The sequence below is a fragment of the Bos javanicus genome, chromosome 17 (assembly GCF_032452875.1).
Source record: "Bos javanicus breed banteng chromosome 17, ARS-OSU_banteng_1.0, whole genome shotgun sequence".
Lineage (NCBI taxonomy): Eukaryota > Metazoa > Chordata > Mammalia > Artiodactyla > Bovidae > Bos > Bos javanicus.
The window spans coordinates 72,140,453-72,163,846 of record NC_083884.1 but is presented as its reverse complement, the minus strand read 5'-3'; the positions used below and the strand labels follow the sequence as shown (position 1 = coordinate 72,163,846).

The 23,394-nt window shown below is 64.9% G+C and overlaps 1 protein-coding gene across 2 annotated transcripts; it reads right to left on the bottom strand.

Annotated features, from left to right (window-relative positions):
* Positions 1-3,170: 3,170 nt before the first annotated feature.
* On the bottom strand, positions 3,171-22,769 carry PPM1F (protein phosphatase, Mg2+/Mn2+ dependent 1F). Of its 2 annotated transcripts, none has more exons than XM_061385580.1 (8): positions 22,689-22,769; positions 17,811-18,061; positions 13,599-13,750; positions 10,842-11,044; positions 10,293-10,481; positions 8,458-8,601; positions 6,852-6,945; positions 3,171-6,298 (listed from the first exon to the last, which is right to left on the bottom strand). In XM_061385580.1, the coding sequence occupies exons 2-8, from the start codon at positions 18,005-18,007 to the stop codon at positions 5,994-5,996; spliced, it is 1,284 nt and encodes a 427-aa protein (XP_061241564.1). In that variant the 5' UTR covers positions 18,008-18,061; positions 22,689-22,769; the 3' UTR covers positions 3,171-5,993. The 2 variants fall into 2 exon arrangements, with proteins under 2 accessions (XP_061241564.1, XP_061241565.1); XM_061385581.1 differs by having other exon boundaries at positions 22,680-22,755.
* Positions 22,770-23,394: the final 625 nt, after the last annotated feature.

Genomic DNA, 23,394 nt, shown 5'->3' with positions numbered 1-23,394 from the left:
CCTTGCCATGTAGCCTGACCCCTGAGCAGAAGGGGTTATGATCATTGGCAGAACTTCCGAATAGGAGGGAGTGACCGCCCACACGGTCATTTAGGGCCAGGGTCAGGAGTCCAACTCTTTTTCCTTCAGAAGGAGTCACTCGGTGGTCCGTATACACCATCTGCGCATTCTCTCTGGTAACCAAGGAAATGCAAACGAAAAGTACACGTGCCGAATGCAGGAGACCTAAGAGATTCGAGTTCCGTCCCTGGGTTGGGAAGGTCCCTTGGAGGAGGGCACGGCAACCCACTCAGCACTCTTGCCTGGAGGATCCCACGGACGGAGGAACCTGCTGGGCTATACGTAGTCCATGGGGGTTGCTAAGAGTCGGACACGACTGCAGTGACTTAGCACACACGCAACCAAGGAAATGCAACAAAACCACAAAGAGATGCTGTTATACACGTTATGCTGTGCTGTGCTCAGCCGTGTCCGACTCTCTGTGACCCCATGGACTGTAGTCCGCCAGGTTCCCCTGTCCATGGGATTTCCCAGGCAAGAAGACTGGGGTGGGTGGCCATCGCCTACACCAGGGGTTTATACTTGTTACATTAATGGAATTAGAGTCTGATGGAACCAAGTGCAGGTGAGGATGGGGGACGTGGACACGCCCTGTGTGCCAGGGGCCGCAGCATGGCACAGGCCCTTTGCATAGCCCTTGGTGGGGGTGAAGATGCGTCCTGCACACAAGTGGTCGCCCAGCCTGGCCCCAATACGGGGCTCTGCAACTGCCGTGTTTAAACTCCTAATGATTTATCCCAGGGCCCCATGTTTTGTTCTGTATCAGATCCTGCAAATTCTGTGGCCAGTCCCAGCCGGAGGTTCCACTCCAGGGCACCAGGACCCTGACCGAGGATGTTCATAGCAGCTCTGTTTCTGCAAGAAGCCAGACCCCCCCTGCACGGATGAATCCCAGAAGGAGGCCATGAGTAACAAGGACATGGAGCAGAAGAATGCAGCCAGCAGGGGCCCCGTCAGAATGACAAGCAGGATGAACTGACGGTGTCAGGAGACGCACAGGCAGGCAAGTCCACACAGAAATCCTTTACAGCACGAGGCAGAGGCTGGGCAAGGTACTCCCAGGCTGGCTAATGGGCCCACAGTTACGATCAATTACGTCTGATCCATGATTTTGCTTCTCCATGCGTTTATGTCAAACGCTTGATGGAAGAACCGGCCCAGGCTGGAAGAGGGGGCCATGACAGGCGGCTGGCCTCGGCGGGGGACACGCAAGCTGGACTCGAGAGGCAGCTGCCTAGAACCAGCTTCACACGTGAGGCCCTGGCACACAGACCGAACTACACCACGGACCTCGAGAGGGCCAGACCGCGGCCTGTTTCTGTCAGATGTGTCCACGCAGTTCCGACTCTAAATCTGTAACTGGTACATGTAATCTGTTTCATTTCGGCAACTTTCTGTTGCTCGCCTTTCTGGGCAAAAAGGTGACTTTCATTTCCAGAGGTGTTTTGTTTTTTTTTTTTTTCCGGTTTCATTTCTAAACATCTACCTTGGTTGTTCTGTCGCACACCCAAAACCAAAGTCTTGTTTCCTCTCTTCTCTTTTCCAAGTTCTGTGCTGCCTGTCATTCTACTTTCATAATTTAGGAGGGGAGGAGGAGGAGGAGGAGGGGGAGGGAGGAGGGGGAGGAGGGGGAGGGAGGAGGGGGAGGAGGGGGAGGGAGGAGGGGGAGGAGGGGAAGGAGGCAGGTGCTCCAGTTGAGCTGTGAGGAGCGGTGGGGAAGTGGTCAGGAGCAGCCTCCTGGGCCCCGGCCTGGCACCTGGTGGGACCCCCACCAGGGCTGGGTTGGCCCCCAGGAGTCTGCATGCACCCCTTGGCCCTGGGCACCGATATCCAGGCCCGAGTGCCCCAGAAGCAGAGCTGGGATGAAGCGCAGCTTTATGGGTGGGGCTGGCTGAGGGTCTGTCCTGACTGGTCCAGAACCAGGGCGGGCAGCTGGGGCTCCTGAACCCTCTGAAGGGACCTCAGGGGCCGGCTATCACCGGCTCTCCCCACTGGCTTCCTGTCTCCCCGGTTCTGGGGGCTGTCAGCAGCTCCCCCAGGCTGGAACCCTGACCTGGTGGGTGCAAGACCGTGCCTGCTCCCCGCCGGCCCCCAGCTCTTTGAGTGTGTGTGTCTCTGCGTGTGCAAGCGTCCCCCATCTGCCCGCAGCCCAGCTTCAGACATGTGAGGCCGCTCAAGAGGGAACCGTCAAGACAGCCTATGCTTAAGGAGGAGGCTGCCAGCACTTTCTGCCGGGAGCCAGGAGGCGGAGGGGGCGGGCAGGGCGAGACAGATGGCTGAGTAGGTGGGCTGCTTGGGAGCCCCAGCCTCCCTTGGTGGCGGCGGGGGATGGAGACAGATCAAGCTGCCTCCCTTGCTGGGGGGGTTTGGTTTGGAAGGTGGGAGACCACTGCCCCGGGCCGTGGAGCCGGGGGTGGGCACTGAGAGCTCAGGGCTGACCCGCGAGTGCCCGGCAAGGCCCATGGTGAGGGCTGGCAAAGGCGTGGTGTGGGGGCAGCTGGGCTCCCCACAAAGCACCAGCACCACCTCCCGCCCCATCTTGAGATGCTCAGGCGGCACTGGGGGCCCTGGCTCTGAGCACCCCACATGTGGGCAGCCTGGATGCCTCCCACGATCCCGAGAGCTGAGCTCAGCCAGAGCACAGGGGACCTCCCGTCTGAGTGTGAGGGTGGAGGGTCTCCAGCCTTGGCCTCCCCAGGGGCCCGCCCCCGCCCCCCTCCCAGGACCCAGGGAACAGGCCCCCAGTGAACGGCTCTCCTGCTGCTGGGGCCCATGGGCTCAGGGACAGGAACCAGGCTGGCTGGTGTCTGGGGGGCTGGGGGCCGGCAGCGTTCTCCAGGGTGGCCTGCTCACTTTGCAGGATCGCTAGATGGCCCCTCGCACGTATGTGCTGTCATGCCCGACTCTGTGGCCCCGTGTGGTCCACCAGGCTCCTCCGTCCACGGGATTCTCCAGGCAAGAATATTGGGGTGGGTTGCCATTTTCTCCTCCAGGGGATCTTCCCGACCCAGGGATGGAACCCACGTCCATCAGCAGCTTCCAAAACCAATCCTGATGGCCGGGGGACAAGGAGGTGAGGAAGCTGAAGGTAGGACTCCGGACTCGGTGGAGGGGTTCAGAGCTTGTGGTTTATTGACATGAGCATGGGGGCCCCGGGACTTGTCCCTCAGATGGGGAAACCGCCACCCCATCTGGGAACAAACCCCTTCACATGGAACGCCACTTCCAGGAAGCCCACCGACATGCACACGGATAAACCCCTGGCAAGGCTGCAGGCATATTTGGCGAAGCCGTGGAGCCTTGGGGGAAGAGCGCAGGCCTCCGGGGGTGCCCACAGGGCTGCAGCTGGAAGCAAAGCCAACAGCTCATCGCACCCAGGACCACCTGATCTGTTTGGCTCAGGGCCGGGCCGGGCCCGGGAGCAGTGGAGCTGTCCACCCTCCCTGGGAATACTGCGGAAGTGGCCAGGACACCCGAGTCCATGGTGGAGCTCCGGCTGTGGGGCAAGGGTGACGGGGAGGGGGAGCCTGAGCACTGGCCTGGGGAGGGCAGGGGTCACCGGTAGCCAACTCAGGGCCCCAGACTGACAACCTGCGCCTCTCCCTTGGGGCCTGGCCCCTGCCGCTCTCCCAAGTCTGGACGCTGAGGGTGGGCTGCGTCAGGGGGCCCGCCTGCCCACCCCTGCTGGCTGTGGAGTGGCCCCACTTGTAAAAGCAGGGTTCAAGGGCTCCGGCTGCCGTCTTCCACACAAGGAAGGCGCCGGCATCAGTAGCTTGCCTCTTCCCCAACCCACTTAATGTTAAGAATAGACACTAATACTTAATCACCCCTCCCTGTGGGCGGGGAGGGTTGCTAGTCCTGGCACCATTGCCCCCGAAGCCCCGGGCAGCCCCGTGCCCTACCGAGGGGACACGGAGGCCCAGGGCCGCACAGTGACCAAGGGACAGAGCTGGGCTTAGGTGGGGACCGTGGTTCCTAGGCCGGCACCCCCGACTGGGGGGACTCTTAAGACCGTGGCCTGAAGGGGCGGTGGGTCAGGACTCGAGGAGGCCAACGATGCCCAGTCCAGGTTGAGGGGGGACGGCCCTGCGACGAGGCGCTGCAGGAGGCCAGCCCCTCTTGGCGGGAGAACAGGGGGCATCCCCTCAATGCCCCCCTCCCCAACCTGAAGGCCAGCTGACCGAGCCCTGTGCCAAGAGGGCCCAACGAGGGGCTTCTGGCTCCCGGAAGGCGGGACCTCCGGGTTAGACGGAGCAACACCTGCTCACTTGGCCACCAAAGCTCTGAGCTGCGGTGACTAGCTTAAGAGGCTTCTACGGCAAGCCCGGGACCCCGCTCAGACGCTTCATTCCTGCTGCTAGGGCTGGGGGCTGGGGTGGGCAACGCTGAGTCTGGGAGCCGGCCTCACAAGGGGCTCTCAGCCCCCTCCCTGGGTGAGGAGGGCCTGGGCTCCCTTAGTGCAGCCTCCTGGGCCCTGCTGCTGGGGGGACTCTGACCGCCTCCTCCACGCCAGCCCGCAGCCTGGGGACCCCCGCGCTAAGCCCCTCCCACAGCCCAGTCCCCAGTGACCTTCTCTGAAGCCTCACCCAAGTCACCCGCCACGCTTCCCCACCCATCATGAAGATCCTACGTCCTCTGGCCAGAGGACTCCCCGCCTGCCCCGCTTCCAACTCCACACCAACTTGGGGCGAGCCAACCTGTCACGCGCTTCCTGCAGCCCTGGAGCTGCAGGGACCAGCGGGCGACGGGCAGAGGAGGGCAGTGGAGGCTGGGACCGGAGCACAGACTCCCCTCTGCTCTCCCGCTGCCTCCAAACGTGGCCAGGGCCCCTTGGGCGTGCATCCCGACGAAACCAACTCAACCACTGACATACCAGGCTCTCCGGAACATCCCAGACAGCGGCACGGACCTGCCGTCGGGTGGAGCTCGGTCCCTTGGCCTGGGGTCCGATCAGAGACTGGGGGACGGGACCAGGAGGGTGGGGAGGCAGGTGGGGCCACGGTCACCCCAACTCTGGAGCCCTGAGGTCTGGCCCAGGCCGTGCAAAAGCAGAAAGAACTCTGCTGGGGAGAATTCTGCCCAAAATCACGCCGCTCTGACAAAACAAATCCTGCTTTTGTTAAAAAAACAAAAACCCACAGCGTGCTCCGGGCATCCATCCAGCCCAGCGTCCCCAGCATTGCCCACAGCTGTTTAAGGCACTTGAACGGCTTATTTACACCACCTGGAAAAGGATGTGTTTCAATCCTCATTGAGGGGAAAAAAATTTCAGTAATACTGCAAAAGGAGCGTCTCACAAAAAGAAAAAAAAAAAAAAATTCAATACTTAAAAGTTCCCTAGGGAATAAAATAAATGCGGAGCTCTGCTTAAGTTACATGACCCACGGAGCCTCTTGGCACTGACAGAACATGGACCAAACCTGAAATACTGCTTCTGAAGGAAACGCTTCCCTGGGAGAAGAACACAGACGGGACACACGCGTCTCTGTCTGGGCGTCCCCTCCTTGGAGCACAAGCCACGTGCGGGCACCAGGGGGGTCACAGGTGGGCGCCCCGTCTCTTTCCCATGAGGCCCACCCTTCATACTTGGGCACCGGGAGCCCCGGGCACCCCCCAAAGCCTCGGTCATGGGCAGTCAGGGGGAATAAGAAACCTCTGCGTGGCGCCCAGGGCACTCTGGACAACATCTGCGGCTCCCAGCCTTGCCCGAGGCCCCCAGTGCCCGGCCACCCGGCATGCATGCCCAGTGTCTTTGGTGTGGCTGCGGCCGCCACCCGCAGCCTGGGTCCCGCCCCACCCGGCCCCTCCGGAACCGCTTTCCTCCACGAGGGTGCTCTCTCGAGGCCGTGGGGGGCATCACCTGCCCACCTCCCGCTGGGTCCTAAGGCATCTGTGGGGGGATCACGGGGTCGGGGGGCGGGAGTCCACGCCTCCTAGCTTCGCGGAGCGTCAGGCTCTGGCTCCAGCAGGTCCTGGGGGTCCCGCAGGAAGACCACCACGACCGTGATGTTGTCATGTGAGCCCCGCTCGCGGGCGGCGGCCACCAGCTCCTCGGCCACGCGCAGCCCGCTGCCCTGCGGCCCTGCCAGCTGGCTGCGCACGAGGCTGGCCACCTCCTGGTGGGGGACCACGTCGAAGAAGCCGTCACAGGCCAGCAGCAGGTAGTCCTCGGAGCCCGTCAGCTCCCACGAGGCCGCGTCCGCCTCCCCAGACACGTAGGGCTTCTGGAAGACGTCCCCTGGGCCGGAGGAGGATGGTGGGGAGGGTGGTGAGGGCCTGGCGCCCTGACTGCAGGCCCTGGCCGGCCTGTGGCCACCCCACCTCCAAGGCGTGGCGGCTCACAGGGCACACACTGCCAAAAGGTAGTTTCATGACTGTGCCAAGTGCTCTGGGCGGCAGACAGAGCAGGGCAGTGAGAGGAGGGGGCTGGGAGGGGCTGGGCCCCCGGGGGGCGGGTGGGGAGAGAGCTGGGAGGCATTTCTTCAGCTCTGGGGGGAGACAGAAGCCCGCAGTCTCTGGAGGCCGAGGGGAGGAGAGGGACTGCTGCTTCATCTTTAAGCTAGAGGACGCCTCGCTAGCAGGAGAGCACAGCAAGATGGGCCAGCCTCCTTTACAGACCGCCCAAGGATCACCTTCAGCCCTCACCGGGCAGCCAAGAGCTTCCCCCAGACCCTCCCGAGAGACTGTCTTAAGGACGGTGACTTAAACTGCTGTTATCTAACTGGGAGGCAAGCTGCTAAGGCGCCTGCACCCGCTGTGCCGGGCCCCCTCCCACCCCCTGGCCTCCTTACCGATGGCTCTGGACACAGCCAGGGTCCCGTTGACCCTCCAGCAGTCCATGTGCGACACGAAGCCACCCAGTGCCTCAATGCGGTCCTTCTCGTCCTGCGGAGACAGCCAGGGTGGGCCGGGGGGCTGGCGGGCGGTGGAGGGGTGTGCCCAAGCCGCCCGAGGGGAGGCAGCACGGGGAACCATGTGGCGGGGAGACACGCCAAACCCCCCAAACCGCCCCACTGACGCAGGCGCGGCCAACGGTGCCGCTGCCAAGGCAGACGCGCGGCCCGTCCCCCGCAGCTTTTTGGGCTTGGGGAACATGCTCGCAGCAGCAGAGAGAGCTAGGGCCCGGGTCGCTGCGGGGCCCTCCACTGCCGTCTCTCAGGGACACGGTGCCTCCCCGTCACGGGCCCCTGGGCAGGGCTGGGTGACGCTGAACAGGCCCTGGATGAGCCCTGAGCAACCCCCCGCCGCGGTCTGGTTCCCTCAAGCTCCACCGCGGGGCTCCAGGCCTGAGAGGGCCGCACAGGCCCGACCCAGCCTCAGGTCCTGAAACCGTCTCCGGCCTCCAGAAGCTCCCAGAGCAGAGGCGTCTCCAACGCGGCTGCAGCCACCCCCGTGCCCGCCCCGCGGCTCCCGTCTCTGCCCCTGCCCGGTCCAGGCGGGGTATCCTGGGGCACGGGCCCCCCACCAGCCGGCCGCCCTCCCACCCCAGCCTCCCCAAGGCCAAGCCCAGAGCTGCTGGCCAGGGGTGGGTTCCTGCGGCTCCACTCATCCAGAGCCCTGTCCACCGCGTCCTCCCGTGGGCCCCGCCCTCCCAGCCCATTCACCTGTGCCTCCCACTTCTGAGGAGGTTCACCCATTGCCTGCCACCTCCCCCGTGCAGAGCCTGGGGCTCCACGACCCCAGCCTTGCCCAACTCAAGGGTGGGTGTGTGTGTCTTGCAGCCCCTCCAGGCCCCACACCCCAGGGAGCACCCCACCACCAGCTCCGGGGCCTCAGGCCAAAGGCGTGGCCGCCCTCCTGGGTGCCAAGGCCTCCCGGACTCCGCATCCCTGAAGCCCAGACCTTTCCTTTTTGCCCCCCTCGCCTTCACGGGCAGGCCCTCCCCAGAACTGCCCGACAGCTTCCCTGCGACCCGGCCCCCAGCTCGCCCTCTGCCGGCCCCACTGTTCCGGAGGCTGCCAGGCTCCCGGCCAAGTGTGTCCTGGAGTCTCAGCAGCGACTCCGCTCCCCCGCCCTCCCCGTCCTCCGGCCGCCTGCTGGGCCGCACCTGCCGCAGGGTCTGTGCGTGTTCGCATCCCCAGCACCTCCTCCCGGCCCGCTGCCCCAGGCCTGGCCCCTCCCAGCTCCAACCACCACCGCCTGAGGCCTCCCCCACAGCCCGGTGCTCCCCGCCTGTGCAGGAGAGGACTGGGCGTTAACCCTGCCTCCTGGGCCGCCTGCCAGCAGATACCCAGCTCCGTCCTGCAGCTCTGGGCTCCATGTCGCTGAGACAAGAAGAGCTCTGTGAGATTCCTGGCGGCCAGCGCGCCCAGCTTTAGGGGACCTGCTGGAGCGAGGAGGGGCGCCCTCCCTCTGGAGGAGCGCCTGGAGCCCCCCGGGAGGATGGGGCCCCCTTACCTGCCGCTCGGGTCTGTGCGGCTCCATCAGCTTCACTGCCTGGCCCTGCCGCACCAGGAGAACCTGGGAGTCCCCGAGCCAGGCCACGTGCAGGGTGTTGCCCGCGATGAGCGCACACACGCCCGTGGTGCCACTCTGCAGCCGCTGCAGGGAGAGGGCGCACGCGGGTGAGGGAGGCGAGGAGGCCACCGGGACGCGCCCACACCGGCCAGATGCCCACCCCGGAACGGCGCTCAGGGGCAAACAGGAACGGACCCGCGCACGCGGGGACCCACGCACGAGGGGAATCAAATCAGCACGCACAGACACTGCCGTCCGCGATGTCGGAAAGCGGACGGCTGGGGGGTCCGGGGAGCAGCGACCACAAAGGCTGGAAGGACTTCGGGGGTGACGGGGACGTCTGTTACCACGGCGAGAGGCGCACGGGCACAGAAACACGCGCCACACCCCCCAGCCGGGACTCTGCACACGTGGAGCCTGTCACGTGTCAATCACACCTCAGCAAAGGTCAGTCTGGATCATCATAGCCTGAGCTAAGCACCTGCTGCAGGGAACCCTTTCTCACTCCTGGGTGCCTGGGTGCCCACCCCCGGGTCTCGGACCTGGAAGCTTTTCTGTTCAGATGCAAAGTCCAGCCTTGTTGAGGGTCTGTGCTCAGACTGTGTCCCCTTCCCCACACCCCCTCTGGAGCCACCTGGCTGTTTCCAGGTCTGTAAAACCATCTTAGCATCCACCTTGAGGGCTTGGAGGACCCTGAGGTGCGAGGGGACGGGAGGTGGGCAGTCAGGTCAGGAGCCAGATGCACCCTTTTTTCTTTCAGAAACAAACGGTGGGTCCGTGTAGCTGCCGACACCCGCAGTCCGGGCCGGCCTGCCTGGGGGGCTGGGGGAGGTGGTTCTCATGCTAGAACGGTAACACCTTGTTACGCTCTGTCTCAGCGATCTGCGGTCAGGCACCTCTCACGTCACCACGGCAGAAAGATCACACGCTGCGATGGAGGCTCCGATGACGGAGTTTTTAGCAACAAGGTGTTGTTTAAGGTGCCTGCTGTGTTCAGACATGACGCTGCTGCCTGCTTGCAGATGAGGGCAGAGTGCAAACCCAGCCTTTATCTGCACCGGGAGCCTGACAGTCACGTGACTTGCTTCATACGCGCACATCGCGGAGGTGGTCTGGAACCAAACCCTCGAGGCCTCTGAGGTCTGCCTGCCCTGATCCTGTGCTTCGTTTTCTGCATTTTACGATGTGGAGACGAACCGAGGGCCTTCTGAACCCTGAAGCGGGCCCTCGCTCCCAGAGCTAACTCCGAGAGAGTGCTACTGTCTCCCCTGACGTGCTCCGGCTGCTGGAGCCAGCCGGTCTGAGCCCAGGTGCTCAGCCACTTCCATGGTCCCTGGCCCAGGCCATCTTCCCCGCCCTGATGGCTAGGGACCGCCCCGTGGCCCAGAGCCCCTAGGTCTAGTCAAACCATCCGATTCTCAGCTAGCCGCGGTGCCTGCCCACGGGAGCCAGGCCGTCTGCCCCCTGGCCAGCCTCTGCCCCCTGGCCGACCCTGGGGGCTTCCCGAGTGGCCCTGGCATGGCGTGGCGTCTCCTCTTGGGAACCATGAGGAAGAGCCCCGCGCCTGTCATCCCGCCGCCCCTGATTACGAGACAGTCTCGCTGCCCGCCCTGTGAGGCCCGCACACCCTCTGCTGGAGAGAGCCCCACGCGGGTTCCGGCCACAGGCCCGTTGAGGCAGGAGCAAGGGGACGCGCTGGCCAGCGGGCTTCGGCAGGGGCCCTTCCGCCGCCTTCCTCGCAGAGGCCTGTCCCGGCGGCCCCACTCCGCACTCACCTCTCGCCGGGCCTTCCAGAGGAACATCTCGTCGGTGCGGCGGAAGGCCGCGCGGAGGGCCTCCGCGGGGTCCGCGGCCAGCTCCGGCCGGCGGGCGGCGACCGCGTGCACGTGCACGGATGCGTACCTGGCGGCGTCCGCTCCTCCGTGCCCGTCGAACACGGCGAAGTAGGCGCGGTCCACCGAGTCCTGGCGGGGAGTGCGGGGCGAGGTCACGGCCTGGGCGGAGCCGGGCGCTGGGGGACCGCACGGCCTCGCCACCAGACAGGCTGAGCTGGGGGCGGGTTGGGGGTGGTCTTGGGGAGGACGCGTGGACAAGGGCAGCGGCCCCAGACGGCTCTGGGGGGTGGGCCGGGGTAGAGCTCAGCAAGCAGGGGGCCGGGTGGGCGGGGCCCGGGCCTCCCCGGCCCAGCGCGGCGGGGACGATGAGCCCGGCTGCCCAGAGCCGGGCAGGTGCTTACGGCAGCCGTGGGCGTCCCACTTGCCTGGGCTCCGGCCGGTGGCCCCGCTGGGCACCAGGGTCCCCTCCCACCCCGGGCCCCCACTGACCTCCAGGCCGAAGAGCAGGTTGAAGGCGGGGAGGCACACATGCCGGTCCTCCATCCTGCGGCGGGCGTTGCGGATGGCGTGCGCGGAGACCAGCCACTGCCGCTGCGGGGCCCGGGCCGCTGCGGGCACCTGTTGTTGCCACTGGCCGCACGCCTGCCAGAGGCGGTCGAAGAGGCTCCGCGCCAGGCCCGCGGCGTCCAGCACTGAGGGGCAGGACCGGGGGCTGTTAGGGAGCCAACCCCGCGGACCCCTGGGGGCTCCCTGATCCCACCCCTGCTTCCCAAGACCCCTGGAGTCCATCAGCCTGACTGCCTGGCCCCCTGGGCACAGCAGCCTGAGGACCCCGCTCACAGCCTGTGTCGCCAGTTACAACATGCCTGGTTTGGAAACACACACGCACACAGGGAGCCCCTGCCCGACTGCACGGCTGCACCCCAAAGGAAAGAGCCAGAAACGCAAAAAGTTTAAGAACAAGCACAGGGCCGCTGACTGTGCATTAATGGAAACAATATACATCCAAACACAGAGTGAATTACGGTCTGTTTTCCCAACGAAGGACTAAGAATTAATCTGTTATTCTCATACACAGCACCCCGGACAGCGGTCAGTGGAAGGAAGGAAGGAAGGAGCTCCTGACGCACACAGGCCTGGTGACTCCCCAGGGAACCCCGCGCAGTGGAAAAAGCCCATCGTGCGTGACATCACTTATCTGCATCCTCGAATGATAAGAACATAGGGATGGGGGGCTGTCGGGGCTCAGGGTGGGGGCAGGCGGGTGTCAGGGCGGCCACAGCGGTAACGTGACATCCGTGTGGGATGAAGCTACGTCCAGACCCTCTCGTGCTATTTCATCAGTTTCCACTGGGGGACAAAGATGCGGGGTCCTCACTGGCAGTTCTCACGACCGGGGCCACGGCTACCCGAGGGTCAAGTTGAATTTTAACAAGTTCAAGGATGGAACGGAAATCGACTTTGCAAACATACGAAGTGCTTCCGTCACAATCTTTTTAAAAAATCAACACTAAGGGGAAAAAATGTGAAAATGAGAGACAGAGGGGAAATTCCACATTTGATCACGAGAACGTGGACACCTCCGACCCACGTGGGCCCAGAGGATTTCAGAGGCAGGAAAGTCACAGACCCCACAAGCTCAGCAGCGGATGTCTGCAGGGCGGGGTCCCGGGCCAGGCTTTTCCTTAAGGACACTGTTTGGTGCTTTCCCCATTTCCCACTGCAACCAGAGGCTGGTTTTGTTTTTTTGGCTGTGTTGGGTCTCAGTTACTGCACGTGGGATCTAGTTCCCCGCCCAGGAAATCGACCCAGGCCCCCTGCATGGGGACCGTGGGAGTCTCAGCCACCACCAGGAATCCCAGAGTGGGGCCCAGCTCTCTGGGACGGGGCGGGCAGAGGCTCTCCCCGCCCTGCCACACCTCTGCCCCCGGCAGGGGTTCTTAGAACTCCCGAGCAATGCCAGTTTTGCAAGAATGGCTTCAAGGGACAGACTTGCCTGCACTCCACTCCCATGACAGGGGTGAGCTGATGAGCGTGGCAGGCCCAGGCCTGCTTGGAGGGCAGGGCCGGCTGAGCCGGTCCCCCCTGCCCCGGCCCTCGGAGCCCCCAGGCCTGGCTCTGGGCTGTGAGCTGCACCAGCTCCTTTCCGCCAGCAGGTGGTGCTGGCTTCCCGCCGAGGGGCCAGGGGCATTTGTGGGCTGGCTGGCAGGCTTGGCAGAGGACAAAGGCGGTCTATCATCACCCGCCTGCCAGCCTTGGGGCAGGAATGCGTGGCGGGGCTGGGCTGGAATGCGGCTGGGCAGGGAGCCAGGGAAAAGGCCGCGTGTGTGTCCCTGTGCCCTGCATGTAGCACTGATGCTGGGGGCAGTGATCACGTCAGGCAGTGCAGGTGCCAGGTAACCCCTGTAACGTGTAACGGAGCAAACCGACGTGCCGTGCGTTCACGTTACACGTCACAGCTCAGTTGCGTCTCAATTAAAACCAAGGACAAAGCAGCAGTGGGTCGGGCAGGGGCACAAATGGAGAAACCTGTGGAGGCTCTGGCCGCCTGCTCCCCGGGGCCGGACCCCGGGACCCACCCTGTCCCCGGCAGGCATCCCACCTGACCCCCGCACCCTCCCCAGCCTGGTGAGCACGCAGGAGCCCAGGCCCTGCTCAGGGTGGGCCCACCAGACGCGCCCCACAGCCTGGCCCAAGGCTGCAGTCCTGGTGCAACCTGCGCTGACCTCCACCCCGGGGGAAAAACTACCAGGAAAGCGACTGAAGAGCCTGCGAAACAGGGCCTGCCCGGTGGGAGGCTCACTCCTGGCTGGGCTCCTCCGGGTGTGGACTGCAGGCTCGGGAGCAGGGCACTGGCTCTCAGGGATCCCCGAGTCACCACCCGGCCGGGTTCCCAGAAGTTCACAGCTGAGACACGGCCTGGACTCTCAATTTTCTACCCCTGGACCCTGCGGCTGCCCCCGAAGCCGGCTCCCACGTCACCACCGTGTCGCGCAGAGGTGGGAGGGCAGGCCCGCGAGGGCTGCAGGCACCCCGGGCTCCTCCGGACAAGGCTGTCCACCGCCCAGGCTGCGGGCTCGTCCTGCACGCTGGGGAGGCCTCTCCTGGGGCTTGGACTCTGCCACCCTGTCATGAGCCCGGCGCTGCCCACCAGTGAAACGGGAAAGCAAAGGAGGCCAGGTGGCCTGACGCTCCCCCGCAGCCTGTTTCCCACGAAGCCCCTGGGGCCCCGGAGCGGGAACTCACGTGTCACAGGGGCCTTCTCCTCCGCTCTGTCCCCTCTGTCCCCGTCTTCCTCCTCCTGCTCCGGCAGCTTCCTGAACTCAGAGAGGTCAGACTGCAGCAGCTGGGAAACCGCCTCGTGGGCCAGGCAGGCGGCGAGTGGTGGCGGCGCGCTCCTGGGGACGGGGGCCTGGAGTCAGGGGCCCGTTCCTTGCAGGAGTTGGGACCCTGGGGTCTGCCCCGCACTCCAGGGACAACCCTGGCCCCCTTCCCCTCAGGGAGGTCCTTCGGGAGCCGGATGGCCGTCCAGGCAACACCATTTACGGGGTGGTGCCTCGCTGGGGCTGGTGGGAGGGGGACCCACGGACGTGTGAGCTGAGTCTACTGGACGAACGGCCTGACGTCCAGCCTCAAGACAGCTCCTGGTCCCCAATACCAGCTGGGGATCCCTGGGGGTCAGGGAGCCCTACGAATCGAGTTGTGTGTGTTACGGAGTCTAAGCCCAGCGCCTCGGCACGTGACCAGGCGTGGAAGCTGGGCTGTTGTAGAAGCTACCAGTTATGACAAGGTCCCCCGGGAGGGAGGGGAGCAGATGCAGTCATGCTGGCATCCTTACTGAAGGGGGAAACGGGGGCAGAGACCCCAGGGAGACACCCTGCGAAGACTGGTGAGCGGATCTCCAGCTGAGGACCTCCAGCAACGGCCAGAGGGACCGGCCCCGCAGACACACGGCTCCGGGACCCCGACCTCCGGAATCTTGGGAAAACATGGCTGTCGTTGAGGCTGCCCAGCCCATGGTGCTTTGTTGCCGCCCCAAGAAAGCAATCCGGGGAGTGCCACACCCACGGGCTGTGAGCCCCCGTCACACGGGGTCCCGGGGGAAGCAGGCCGTCCAGGCAGCTGGGGAAGGGGGCTCTGGGGAGGCAGCTGCCAGGGTGACAGGGTCATGTCCTTGGTGTGGCTGGAGAAGGGATGTGACACCATCTGACCAGGCTTTTTCACGCCGGCCTGGCCTCGCCGCGAAGGGCGGGCCTGGCAATGGACCGGAAGGGACGGGGCTGCCGTGTGGGGCAGGGACCTGGGTGGGTCCGCCGTACGTCTCAGGCTCCCCGGAGGCCAAGCGGCCTGGGGCACGCGGGCACGCGGTCTGGGCGGGAGAATGGGGTGGGGCAGAACGGCTGAAGGGGGCTGGGGAAGTGGGGTGATGCCAGGGGTGCCACCTGGAGCCAAGTCTGGGAAGCGAGACCGGGCTGGCTGCTTCCCAGGGCAGACAGGCTGCGCAGAGCTGAGGGTCAGCGCAGGCTAGGGTGGGGAGCAGGAGGGGCCAGGAGGCCTCCCGGCAGGAGAAGAGGGTTGCACGAGGGCTCCGGGAGGCCTAGGGTGGAGAGAGCGAGGCCAGCAGGAAGCAGTATGGGAAACTCTCACCATGGGCTCTGGGGCGTGCGGGCACAGCCCCCAGACTCAGGGACCGGATCCCACCATGGAAGGCCCCAGCTCTCTGGGTCCCAGGGCTGGCATCCTGGCCTGTCCCCGAGGCCAGGCACACCCAAGGGCAGCTGGGCACTGTGCTGGGCGGAACCAGGCCCTCCCGACGGCTGGGCGGGTGTGTCCCCCTGGGCAATCTCTGGTGAGTCTGCAGAGGGCCTGAGGGAGCTGCTGGGATGAGTCTGTCGTCTTTTTTTTAAAAATGAGAAGCTGACTCAGGGGCACAGCCCCTGGAACCCGCCTTTGAAAAACAGCCAGCCGAGACCTGAGGAGCATGCTCCTTGGCCCCACGGGGATCTCCTGCCTTGAGCTGGGCCCCCTTTCCCGGTGGGGAGAACTGTGCTTCTGCTCCCGGGTCCCAGTGTGGGGCGAGGCCACAGCGGCTTCCTGCGACTGGGAGCCCTGGTGGGGGGGTCAGGGAGGTGGCTTCCGGCCTTGGGGACAGGACAATGCCTGGCTGTGGGCCCCGCCCGGCACCCCGAGGCCACCAAAGACTCCAGCGAGGATGCCTCACGACAGGCACCAGGTACCCAAGAAACGAGAACCGCTCCGGTCCACCGCCTGCCGGGTTCCCAGGGAGCCCGCAGGCCCGCGGCAGAGATGGAACTGCCTCTCAGTGACTGCGGGTTCCGGCCTGCCCGGGGGCCTGGGACGTGACCCCTGACGAGGAGGAGGAGGAGGAGGCTCTCACGCAGGATCCATTCACAACCAGCACACTTGGGCCTGGACGCCCAAGCGCCTGCACACGGGCTTCTGGGTGTGCAGGTGGGCGCTGATCGCCAGACGGGAGACACACGGAACAGCCGTGTCCACACGGGAAAGAAAGGCTGGGGACGACGAGAGCAACAGAAAGCAAGTCCATTCAAACGGCTGGAGGGCCTTCCCCGCTGGGGGCTTGGGTGCTGTCCCTGTTCGGGGACCTGAGATCCCACAGGCCGCATGATGCAGCCCCCCAAAAAAAGGCTGGAAAATAGGACTTTTAAAGTAATGCGTTTCAAGGTCCTTGAAGGGCGTCCCTGGCTGCTCAGCGGTAAAGGATCCACCTGCCCACGCGGGAGACGCGGACTCGGTCCCTGGCGCGTGAGCTCGTGCGCGCCGGCAGGGGTGGGTAACGAAGCCCCCGTCAGCGCACCTACTGGGCCTGTGCTCTAGGGCACCTACCGGAACCCGCTCGCCTGGGAGCCCCTGTTCCACAGCAGGAGCAGCCCCCGCTCCTGCACCCGGAGAAAAGCCTGTGCAGCTCGAGACCCGACACAGCCAGAAGCAACAGAAAACGTGGAGACTGTTCAAGGCGGAGGATTCCCTGGCAGTCTGGCCGCTAGGACTCTGTGGTCTCCCTGCAGAGGGGGAAGGTTCAGTCCCTGGTCGGGAACTGAGATACCGCCAGCTCTGCGGCTGTGACCCCGACCTCTCACCCGTCACCAGCTGCAGGCCTGCACTGTCCGCCCGCATGGACGCCTCGGGCCGACCCCCGTCTCTGGCTCAGGCCCCTCCCTGGGCAGGAGGGTCCTCTCGCCCTGTTCAGGCCTGGCAGGGACAGCGGCCCAAGGGGCTGCTGCGGGCTCGGGGCCCTTGAACATCCCTTCCACTCCCCAAGTGCCACTGTGGTGCCCGGCCCCTCGTCTCGCCCCCCGTCCAGTCCCCCAAGCCCCAGTGTGGCCTCAGCCAGCCCCAGGCCCGCTCAGCTCCCCTGGTGTGCCTCTGAACTAGTTCCCCAAAGTAAGAGCAGCCAGCCTCACCCTCTGCATGCACCACACAGACAGACAGGCCACCCACTTTCGGACCCGCGGCCATCATGCCCCCGCGGCCGACTGGACAGGCCTCGGGCCCCTCCCGGCAGTCACTGGGGCTGCAGGGCAGGAGCTGGCCTGCCTCCAAGGACGCCGAACGCCAGCACTGGGGGTGAACAGTGATGGGTGAGGCCTCTGGGAGGGATGAGGCTCTGAGGCTGCCTTGTCCCCCAGCCCCACCCACGACCCTCTCCTTGGGTGGCCCGTGGCTCTCGGTTTCCCTGACTCCCGCTAAGCTGCTCACGTCCCTCTGACCTCATCTTCGTGGCCTAGGCAGTGGGGACGCGGCCACCGCCACTCGGGTCTGGGTGGCTGGGGGACAGCGTGGCCTTGGGCCAGCCTCTGAGCCTCTGCCGCCCCGTCTGTGAGGGGACAGAAAGGTGACTTCGCGCCAGTACCCACGAGGGGATGGACTGAATCCCCTGGGAAGACCCGCCGAGGCCCCCGGTCAGAGGGGAGCCTGCCGGGGAGCAAGGCCTCGGCAGGTGGGGGACGGGGCACATGGGGGCAGGGCCCCCAGCCCCACGGGACGGGCGCCTTCACAGGGAGAGAGGCACAGACGAGGGCCCCAGCGCACTCACGGCCGGGCTGGGCACGTGCCGACGGGCCAGGTCGCACGTGGGGCCGGGCTGCACTCGCAGCTGAGACCAAGGTCGGGGCGGCCCTAACTGCCGGCCGCCTGGGTGCGCAGACAAGGCCCTCGCGTTGATCAAAGACCCCCACCCCGCAGGCTGCAGCCCCAGGAAACCAAGGTGGCTGGTGGTGGGGGGATTCCCATGTGCAACATGATCGGCAGGAGAGGAAGGTGCGAGTGAAGCCGACAGGGTGGGAGTCATGGTCCTGGCCCTCCCCCGCCCCCCCGCCCCTGGGTCCCTCTCCCTGCCCCTGGGTGCCTGTTGGGCTCCCGGTCCCCTGCCCCTGCCCCACCCCTGGGTCCCCATCCCGCACCCACACCACTCACCGGCTGCTCAGGAAGCCCATCGCCACCTCGGCCAGCTCGCCCTCCGCCTCCTCGAGGGTCAGCACCGGCCCTGGCACCTTCCATGGCAAGGGGCTCTCTGGGCTCAGTGGAGCCGGGAAGTCGCGGAGGAGCGTGTCCAGGAAGCCGGGGGTCTCCTCTGCCGTCTGGCCGTTCTGTTGTGGGGCCCCCGAGGCCATGCCCAGGGCATCGGGGGGGCAGGGGAGCTGCTGCCGGGGTCCTCGGTCTTCTCTCTGCAGGGAGACGCGAGGGTCAGCGCCCGGGGCTGGGGGTGACCGTGCCCACACCCTGCAGCACTGAGTGCCCACTTTTCCCTGCTTCCCCTTGGAAGCCGGGGCCACACCAAGACCGGGGCTCCAGGCGGAAGGGCAGGGCCACCCACCCTCGCACGCAGTTAGTTCTGAGGCCCATGTGGGAGGGACAAACCCTGATGGGGGATCTGAGGGGCCTAGACGGGTGGCTTCTGGAGACAGACCCGGGTGTGGGTGTGGTGCAGAGGGATCCCGGCTGGAAGCAGAAGGCGTGCTCCTGGCAGAGAACAGCCTGAGAGGTCAGAGGCAGGCAGGAGTGGGGCTGGGGCCAGGGCCCGGAGGCAGGCGGACGCGGCCTGTGGCCTGTGCAGGGGGTCCATGTGCCCCGGCGGCCGCCAGAGGCAGCCCCGTGGTGCAGCAGAAGGCTCCCCCAGGACACTCGGGGCCTGCGGGAGGTGGTCAGGCCTTCCGTCCTCCCAGGAGGAGTGCCAGGCCTCCTGAGGCTTAAAGGGCTTGAGCACGGGGTAAGTGTCCCCAAACATCCCAACTGTCCTGGGCTTTGAATGGCTGGAGGATGGGGGACCCGGGGGCCCCCAACCCTCTGAGGATCAGAGCTCCTAACTCTGCATGAGTCTCTGGGAAGGACGGGTGGGTGTGGGCTTGGGGGAAGGGAAGCAAGACGGGTGATGAGCGGAGGGTCTCGGGGGCAAAGAGAGGTAAGTTAAGAAACACATGGAGCAGGAAATGGCAACCCAGTCCAGCGGTCTTGCCTGGAGAACTCCATGGACAGAGGCTACAGTCCATGGGGTCACAGAGAGCTGGACACGACTGAGCGACTGACACGCACGTCCGTTCTATGGCGCTGTCTCTGTCCTTGCGTAGAGACATGTGTCTTTAGGAGAAACACGAAGGCATGACTTACAACGCCCTTTCGTATTTAAGGAGAGAAGGTTCTGGGGACAGGCTCAACGCCCTTTCGTATTCAAGGAGAGGAGGTTCTGGGGACAGGCTCAACGCCCTTTCGTATTCAAGGAGAGGAGGTTCTGGGGACAGGCTCAACGCCCTTTCGTATTCAAGGAGAGGAGGTTCTGGGGACAGGCTCAACGCCCTTTCGTATTCAAGGAGAGGAGGTTCTGGGGACAGGCTCAACGCCCTTTCGTATTCAAGGAGAGGAGGGTCTGGGGACAGGCTCACGCTCACAGTCAGCCCCCATCTGCTGACAATGAGGGATCACAACGCAGCCCCCGGCCCAGAGAGCACACGGGGCAGAAGCGAGAGCACCACGCAGTGGCGCAGGCCCGGCTCCCTGCAATTCCAAGCCCTGAAATCGCTCGTGAGTTGTGTGATCAGGGTCAAACAGGAGACAGCCGCTCGCAAACCTCCCAGGACTGGAGGGCGGCACACAGTGGCGATCCGGAACCTTCACCTTCCACCTCGCTGCCAGGGCGGCCTTGGGGGTGTTTGGGGGCCTGGCCTGGAGACGCTGTTCCCTGGGCCTGGAGCCCACTCCCCTCTGCAGCAGCTGAGCCCGGGCTCCGCTCTGTGCCCAGCGCCCCTTCCCCTGTGGGGTGCTGGCTGGCGACTCTCCTCGGAGGGGCAGGTGGGCATTACCAGCACCCCAGCTTTGCTTTCACAGCACCCGGCAGGACAAAGGGCCGGAAAGGAGCAGGACGCGGCGCAGCCTTCCCCGGGACGCCCGGGGTAAGGGACGGGGCGGTCTCCTTCCTGTCCATGCTCTTCTCGACCGGCTCCGGGATCCAGGGCGCGTCCCATGCCAACGGGAGCCCAGGTCGAGAGACGGCAGGAGGGAGGCATCCCTGGAGGGTGGGCCGGGGCCCTGGGCTCTCCCGGGACCACCCAAGGAGCTGGTCGGTGAGGACGGAGCCTGGTCACCGCTCAGCAGGCCGGCAGGACGCGGCAGGGCCAGGCCGAGTGTGAGCACCGGTGGGAGGGGCTGGTGAGAGGCCGGGGCAGGACCCGGGCCTGAGGACCTGCAGGGGGCGAGGGAGGGACCCTGGGCCGCTCGACCCGTCTGGCCCAGCGTGGCCCGTGGCCAGGCCCTCTCGCTCTTGCCATGAGGCCCCCCAGGCTCCGCTTGCAGTGGAAATAACGACGCTGCCGCCTAACACCCGCAGGGGACCAGCGCGGTGCGGGCCCCTCAGGGGCCGCTGGCCCCTCCTCTCACCGCCCAGATGCGGCAGAGAAAGGGCCGAGCCAGCTACGGGCCTGGCTCCCAGCCCACTCCTCGGGGGCTGCTGACCTCGGGGGCTGGCCACTCCCAGACCCCTCCCTCATCTCTGCGCCCGAGACCCCGAGACCCGCGCGCTCTGCCCCACCTTGGCCGAGAGCCCCACAAAGTCTTCAGGGTTCTACAGCCCTTCTGCTCACACCTGACTTGTCAAAGTCCGTTTTTCTTTTCCTTTTTCCATTTAAAATATCTACTTTCCTCTAGTTTAGCCATCTTGATTTAGAAGCTCAACTCGCATATTTGTAAGCCTGGGTTTTTCTCCACCACATAGACAAGGCAGCTACTTGTGGCCTCCTGCTTGATTTCCCAACAGGAGGGAAAAGAGAAAGAGAGCCTTAGGAAGGGAAAACTGCACCACTGTTACAAAAGCATCGTCTTCATTGCTGCAAACTTTTCTGTAAGTGGAGAGTCTTATTTTTTCATTCATAAACAGCCAATGGGAAGAGTACGGTGGAAACCTTTCCAGATCTTTTCCTATGTGTATATTTTCTTGTTTTTAATACATTTAAGGTAAAGCAATGTGTATGCTCCGTCAAGTCTGACTCTGTGGCCCCATGGACTGTAGCCCGCCAGGCTCTTCTGTCTATGGAACCTTCCGGGCAAGGATCCTGGAGTGGGTTGCCACTTCCTGCTCCAGAGGATCTTCCTGATGCGGGTCGAACCCGCATCTCTTGTGTCTCCTGCATTGGTACATGGATTCCTTGCCACTAGTCCCACCTGGGAAGCCCAAGGAAAGTATACATAACACAGGATTTATCATTTTGTTCATTTTAAGTGTGGGTTTCCCTGATGGCTCAGTGGAAAAGAATCCACCTGTCAATGCAGGGGACGAGGATTCGATCCCTGGGTTGGGAAGATTCCTTGGAAAAGGAAATAGCAACCCACTGCAGTATTCTTGCCTGGAGAATCCCCCTGGACAGAGGAGCCTGGCGAGCTCCAGTCCACGGGGTCGCAGAGAGCGAGACACGACTGAGCAACTAAGCAGCAACACACGACTGCAGCTCATCCTCTACTCGTTTCAAGCGCACGGTTCTGCCGCACGAAGCACACTCATGCTGTGCAAACACGCTTTCACAGGACTGACTTCTCATGAGACTGTAGCCTGTCCCCCACCACCCCCACCGGGTCTCCGGGTGTAGCAGCACCCTCTATGCGAGGCCCCTTTGAACACAGCTGCTGGCAACATGAGGGTGGAGAGGCGGGTGTCAGCTTCCTCCCAACACCCTCCGCAGGTGCGGCCTGAGGCCTGGCCCCTTAAAAGAGGAAGCTAAGACACTCAGTGGAACATGGTGGGCAGCAGACAGGTCCTACAGACAGTGCTGGCTTCGGGCCACATCAGAAAGGAATTCTAGGAATGAACCTACGGAGGTTGGCCTAGCGGCCTGCGTCCTGTTTACCTCTCACGACTGTGCTGACTACAAGCCTGGACTCAGCCACTCTGCAGTGAAGAAACAGGCTCCGGGAGGGTCAGCAAACCCCCACGGAGGCCGCACAGGCAGGAAACGGCCAAGCCGGGATCAGGTGGGGTCATCCCGGCCTTTGTTATTCCCAGCTCAGTGGCAGGAGAAAAAGACTTGAAATGTGACCATCGGCCGGATATGGCAGGAAAGGCAGAAATGAGCCTCCAGTTCTACGTCCTGCGGCCCCGGGGGGCACAGCTCGCCCTCGGAGCCTGCCCCAGGGTATGTCAAGAGGACGTGTGTCACCCAGCACGTGTCACTAAGGGCACGGTCCCCGCTGGGTGCCAGGCTGCAGGGCAGGGGCCAGCACCGTCGGGAGGGCCTGGCGCTGTTAGGCCTGGCACGAAGACCCCTACTACGGCCAGCTGCCACTCCCCTGCTGCACAGAGAGGCTGAGGGGCCGGGCTGAAGCCGCACAGCTGCAGCGCGGGGCCTGAGCCTGGGGTTCCATCGCACACGCGTCTGGCTAACGCCACTGAACGCAGCCCGAGCGCTGGGTGGAAACGGAAACACTCGGATACACTCCGGGCCGGGCCCGGATCGGGGAGGGGGGGGGACGGGGGGGCGCTGGGGCGGCAGCTGCGGCCCGGCAAAGGTGCGGGGGGCTTGCTGGGGTAGGGGTCTGGGCCAGGGGTGCGGAGGGGAGCGCGGGACCCCGGGCAAGCGGGCGCGTTGCGCCTCGGCCCTTCACCGCGCGCCCCGGCTCGGCTCGGAGCTCCCCGCCGCACCCCCGGGCGCGCAGCCCCCAGGCCCGCCCCGGGCCCCCGACCCCGAGGTCCCCGCCCTGCAGCCCCCAGCCCCTCGCGGCCCCCCAGCCTGCCCTTCTGCCCCCGCCGGCGCACCCCTGCCGTCAGCCCCCCAGCCCCGCGGCCCGCGCCCCCCAGATCCCTACCGGCCTCACCCTCCGCCGCTCCGCCGCCCGGCGCCCGCCTGGCCGCCGCTCCGGCCGGCCCCGCCCACTTCCCGTCCGTCTGGCCCCGCCCACTCCGCCTCCGGCCGGCCCCGCCCACTTCCCGTGCGGCCGCGGCGCAGGCGCAGTCAGGCCCGGGCGGGCGGGGCCGACCTCTGCTGCCCCCTGGCGGCCGCCGCTGCAGGGCGCGGGTCTCCTCCTCCCTTGGCGGCCGGGTAGGGGGACAAAGCCTTCCTCGGGGACGCCCAGACACTCGGCAGCTTGCACAGTCGAGAGCAGGTCAGCGGCTGGTGGAGCGGGGGTGCCACCCAGCACTGCCCGGGGCTCACGACCCTTTTAGGGACCCTTAATTTCGTATTGCCACAAACTGACACAGTATCTGCAGGCCTGGAGGTCAGAAGCCTGCAGGGTCTCAATGGCCTACGTTCAAGGGTCATCAGGGTGCCCTTCCTTTCTGGGGGCTCTAGAGGAGAATCTGTTTTCCTTCCTTTTTCAGTTTCTAACTGCCCCGCCTCTCTTAGCTCATGGTCCCCCACCTTCGGAGCCAAGAAGACCCTCGTGATGACTTTGGGCCACCCAGATGGCCCAGGGTCATCTGTTCTAAAGTCAGGTGAGCAGCCCTCGTTCAGCTTGCAGCTCTGATTCCTCTTCACCACGTCATCTAAGAGCAAAACAGTTCCAGGGCCCAGGACCCGGA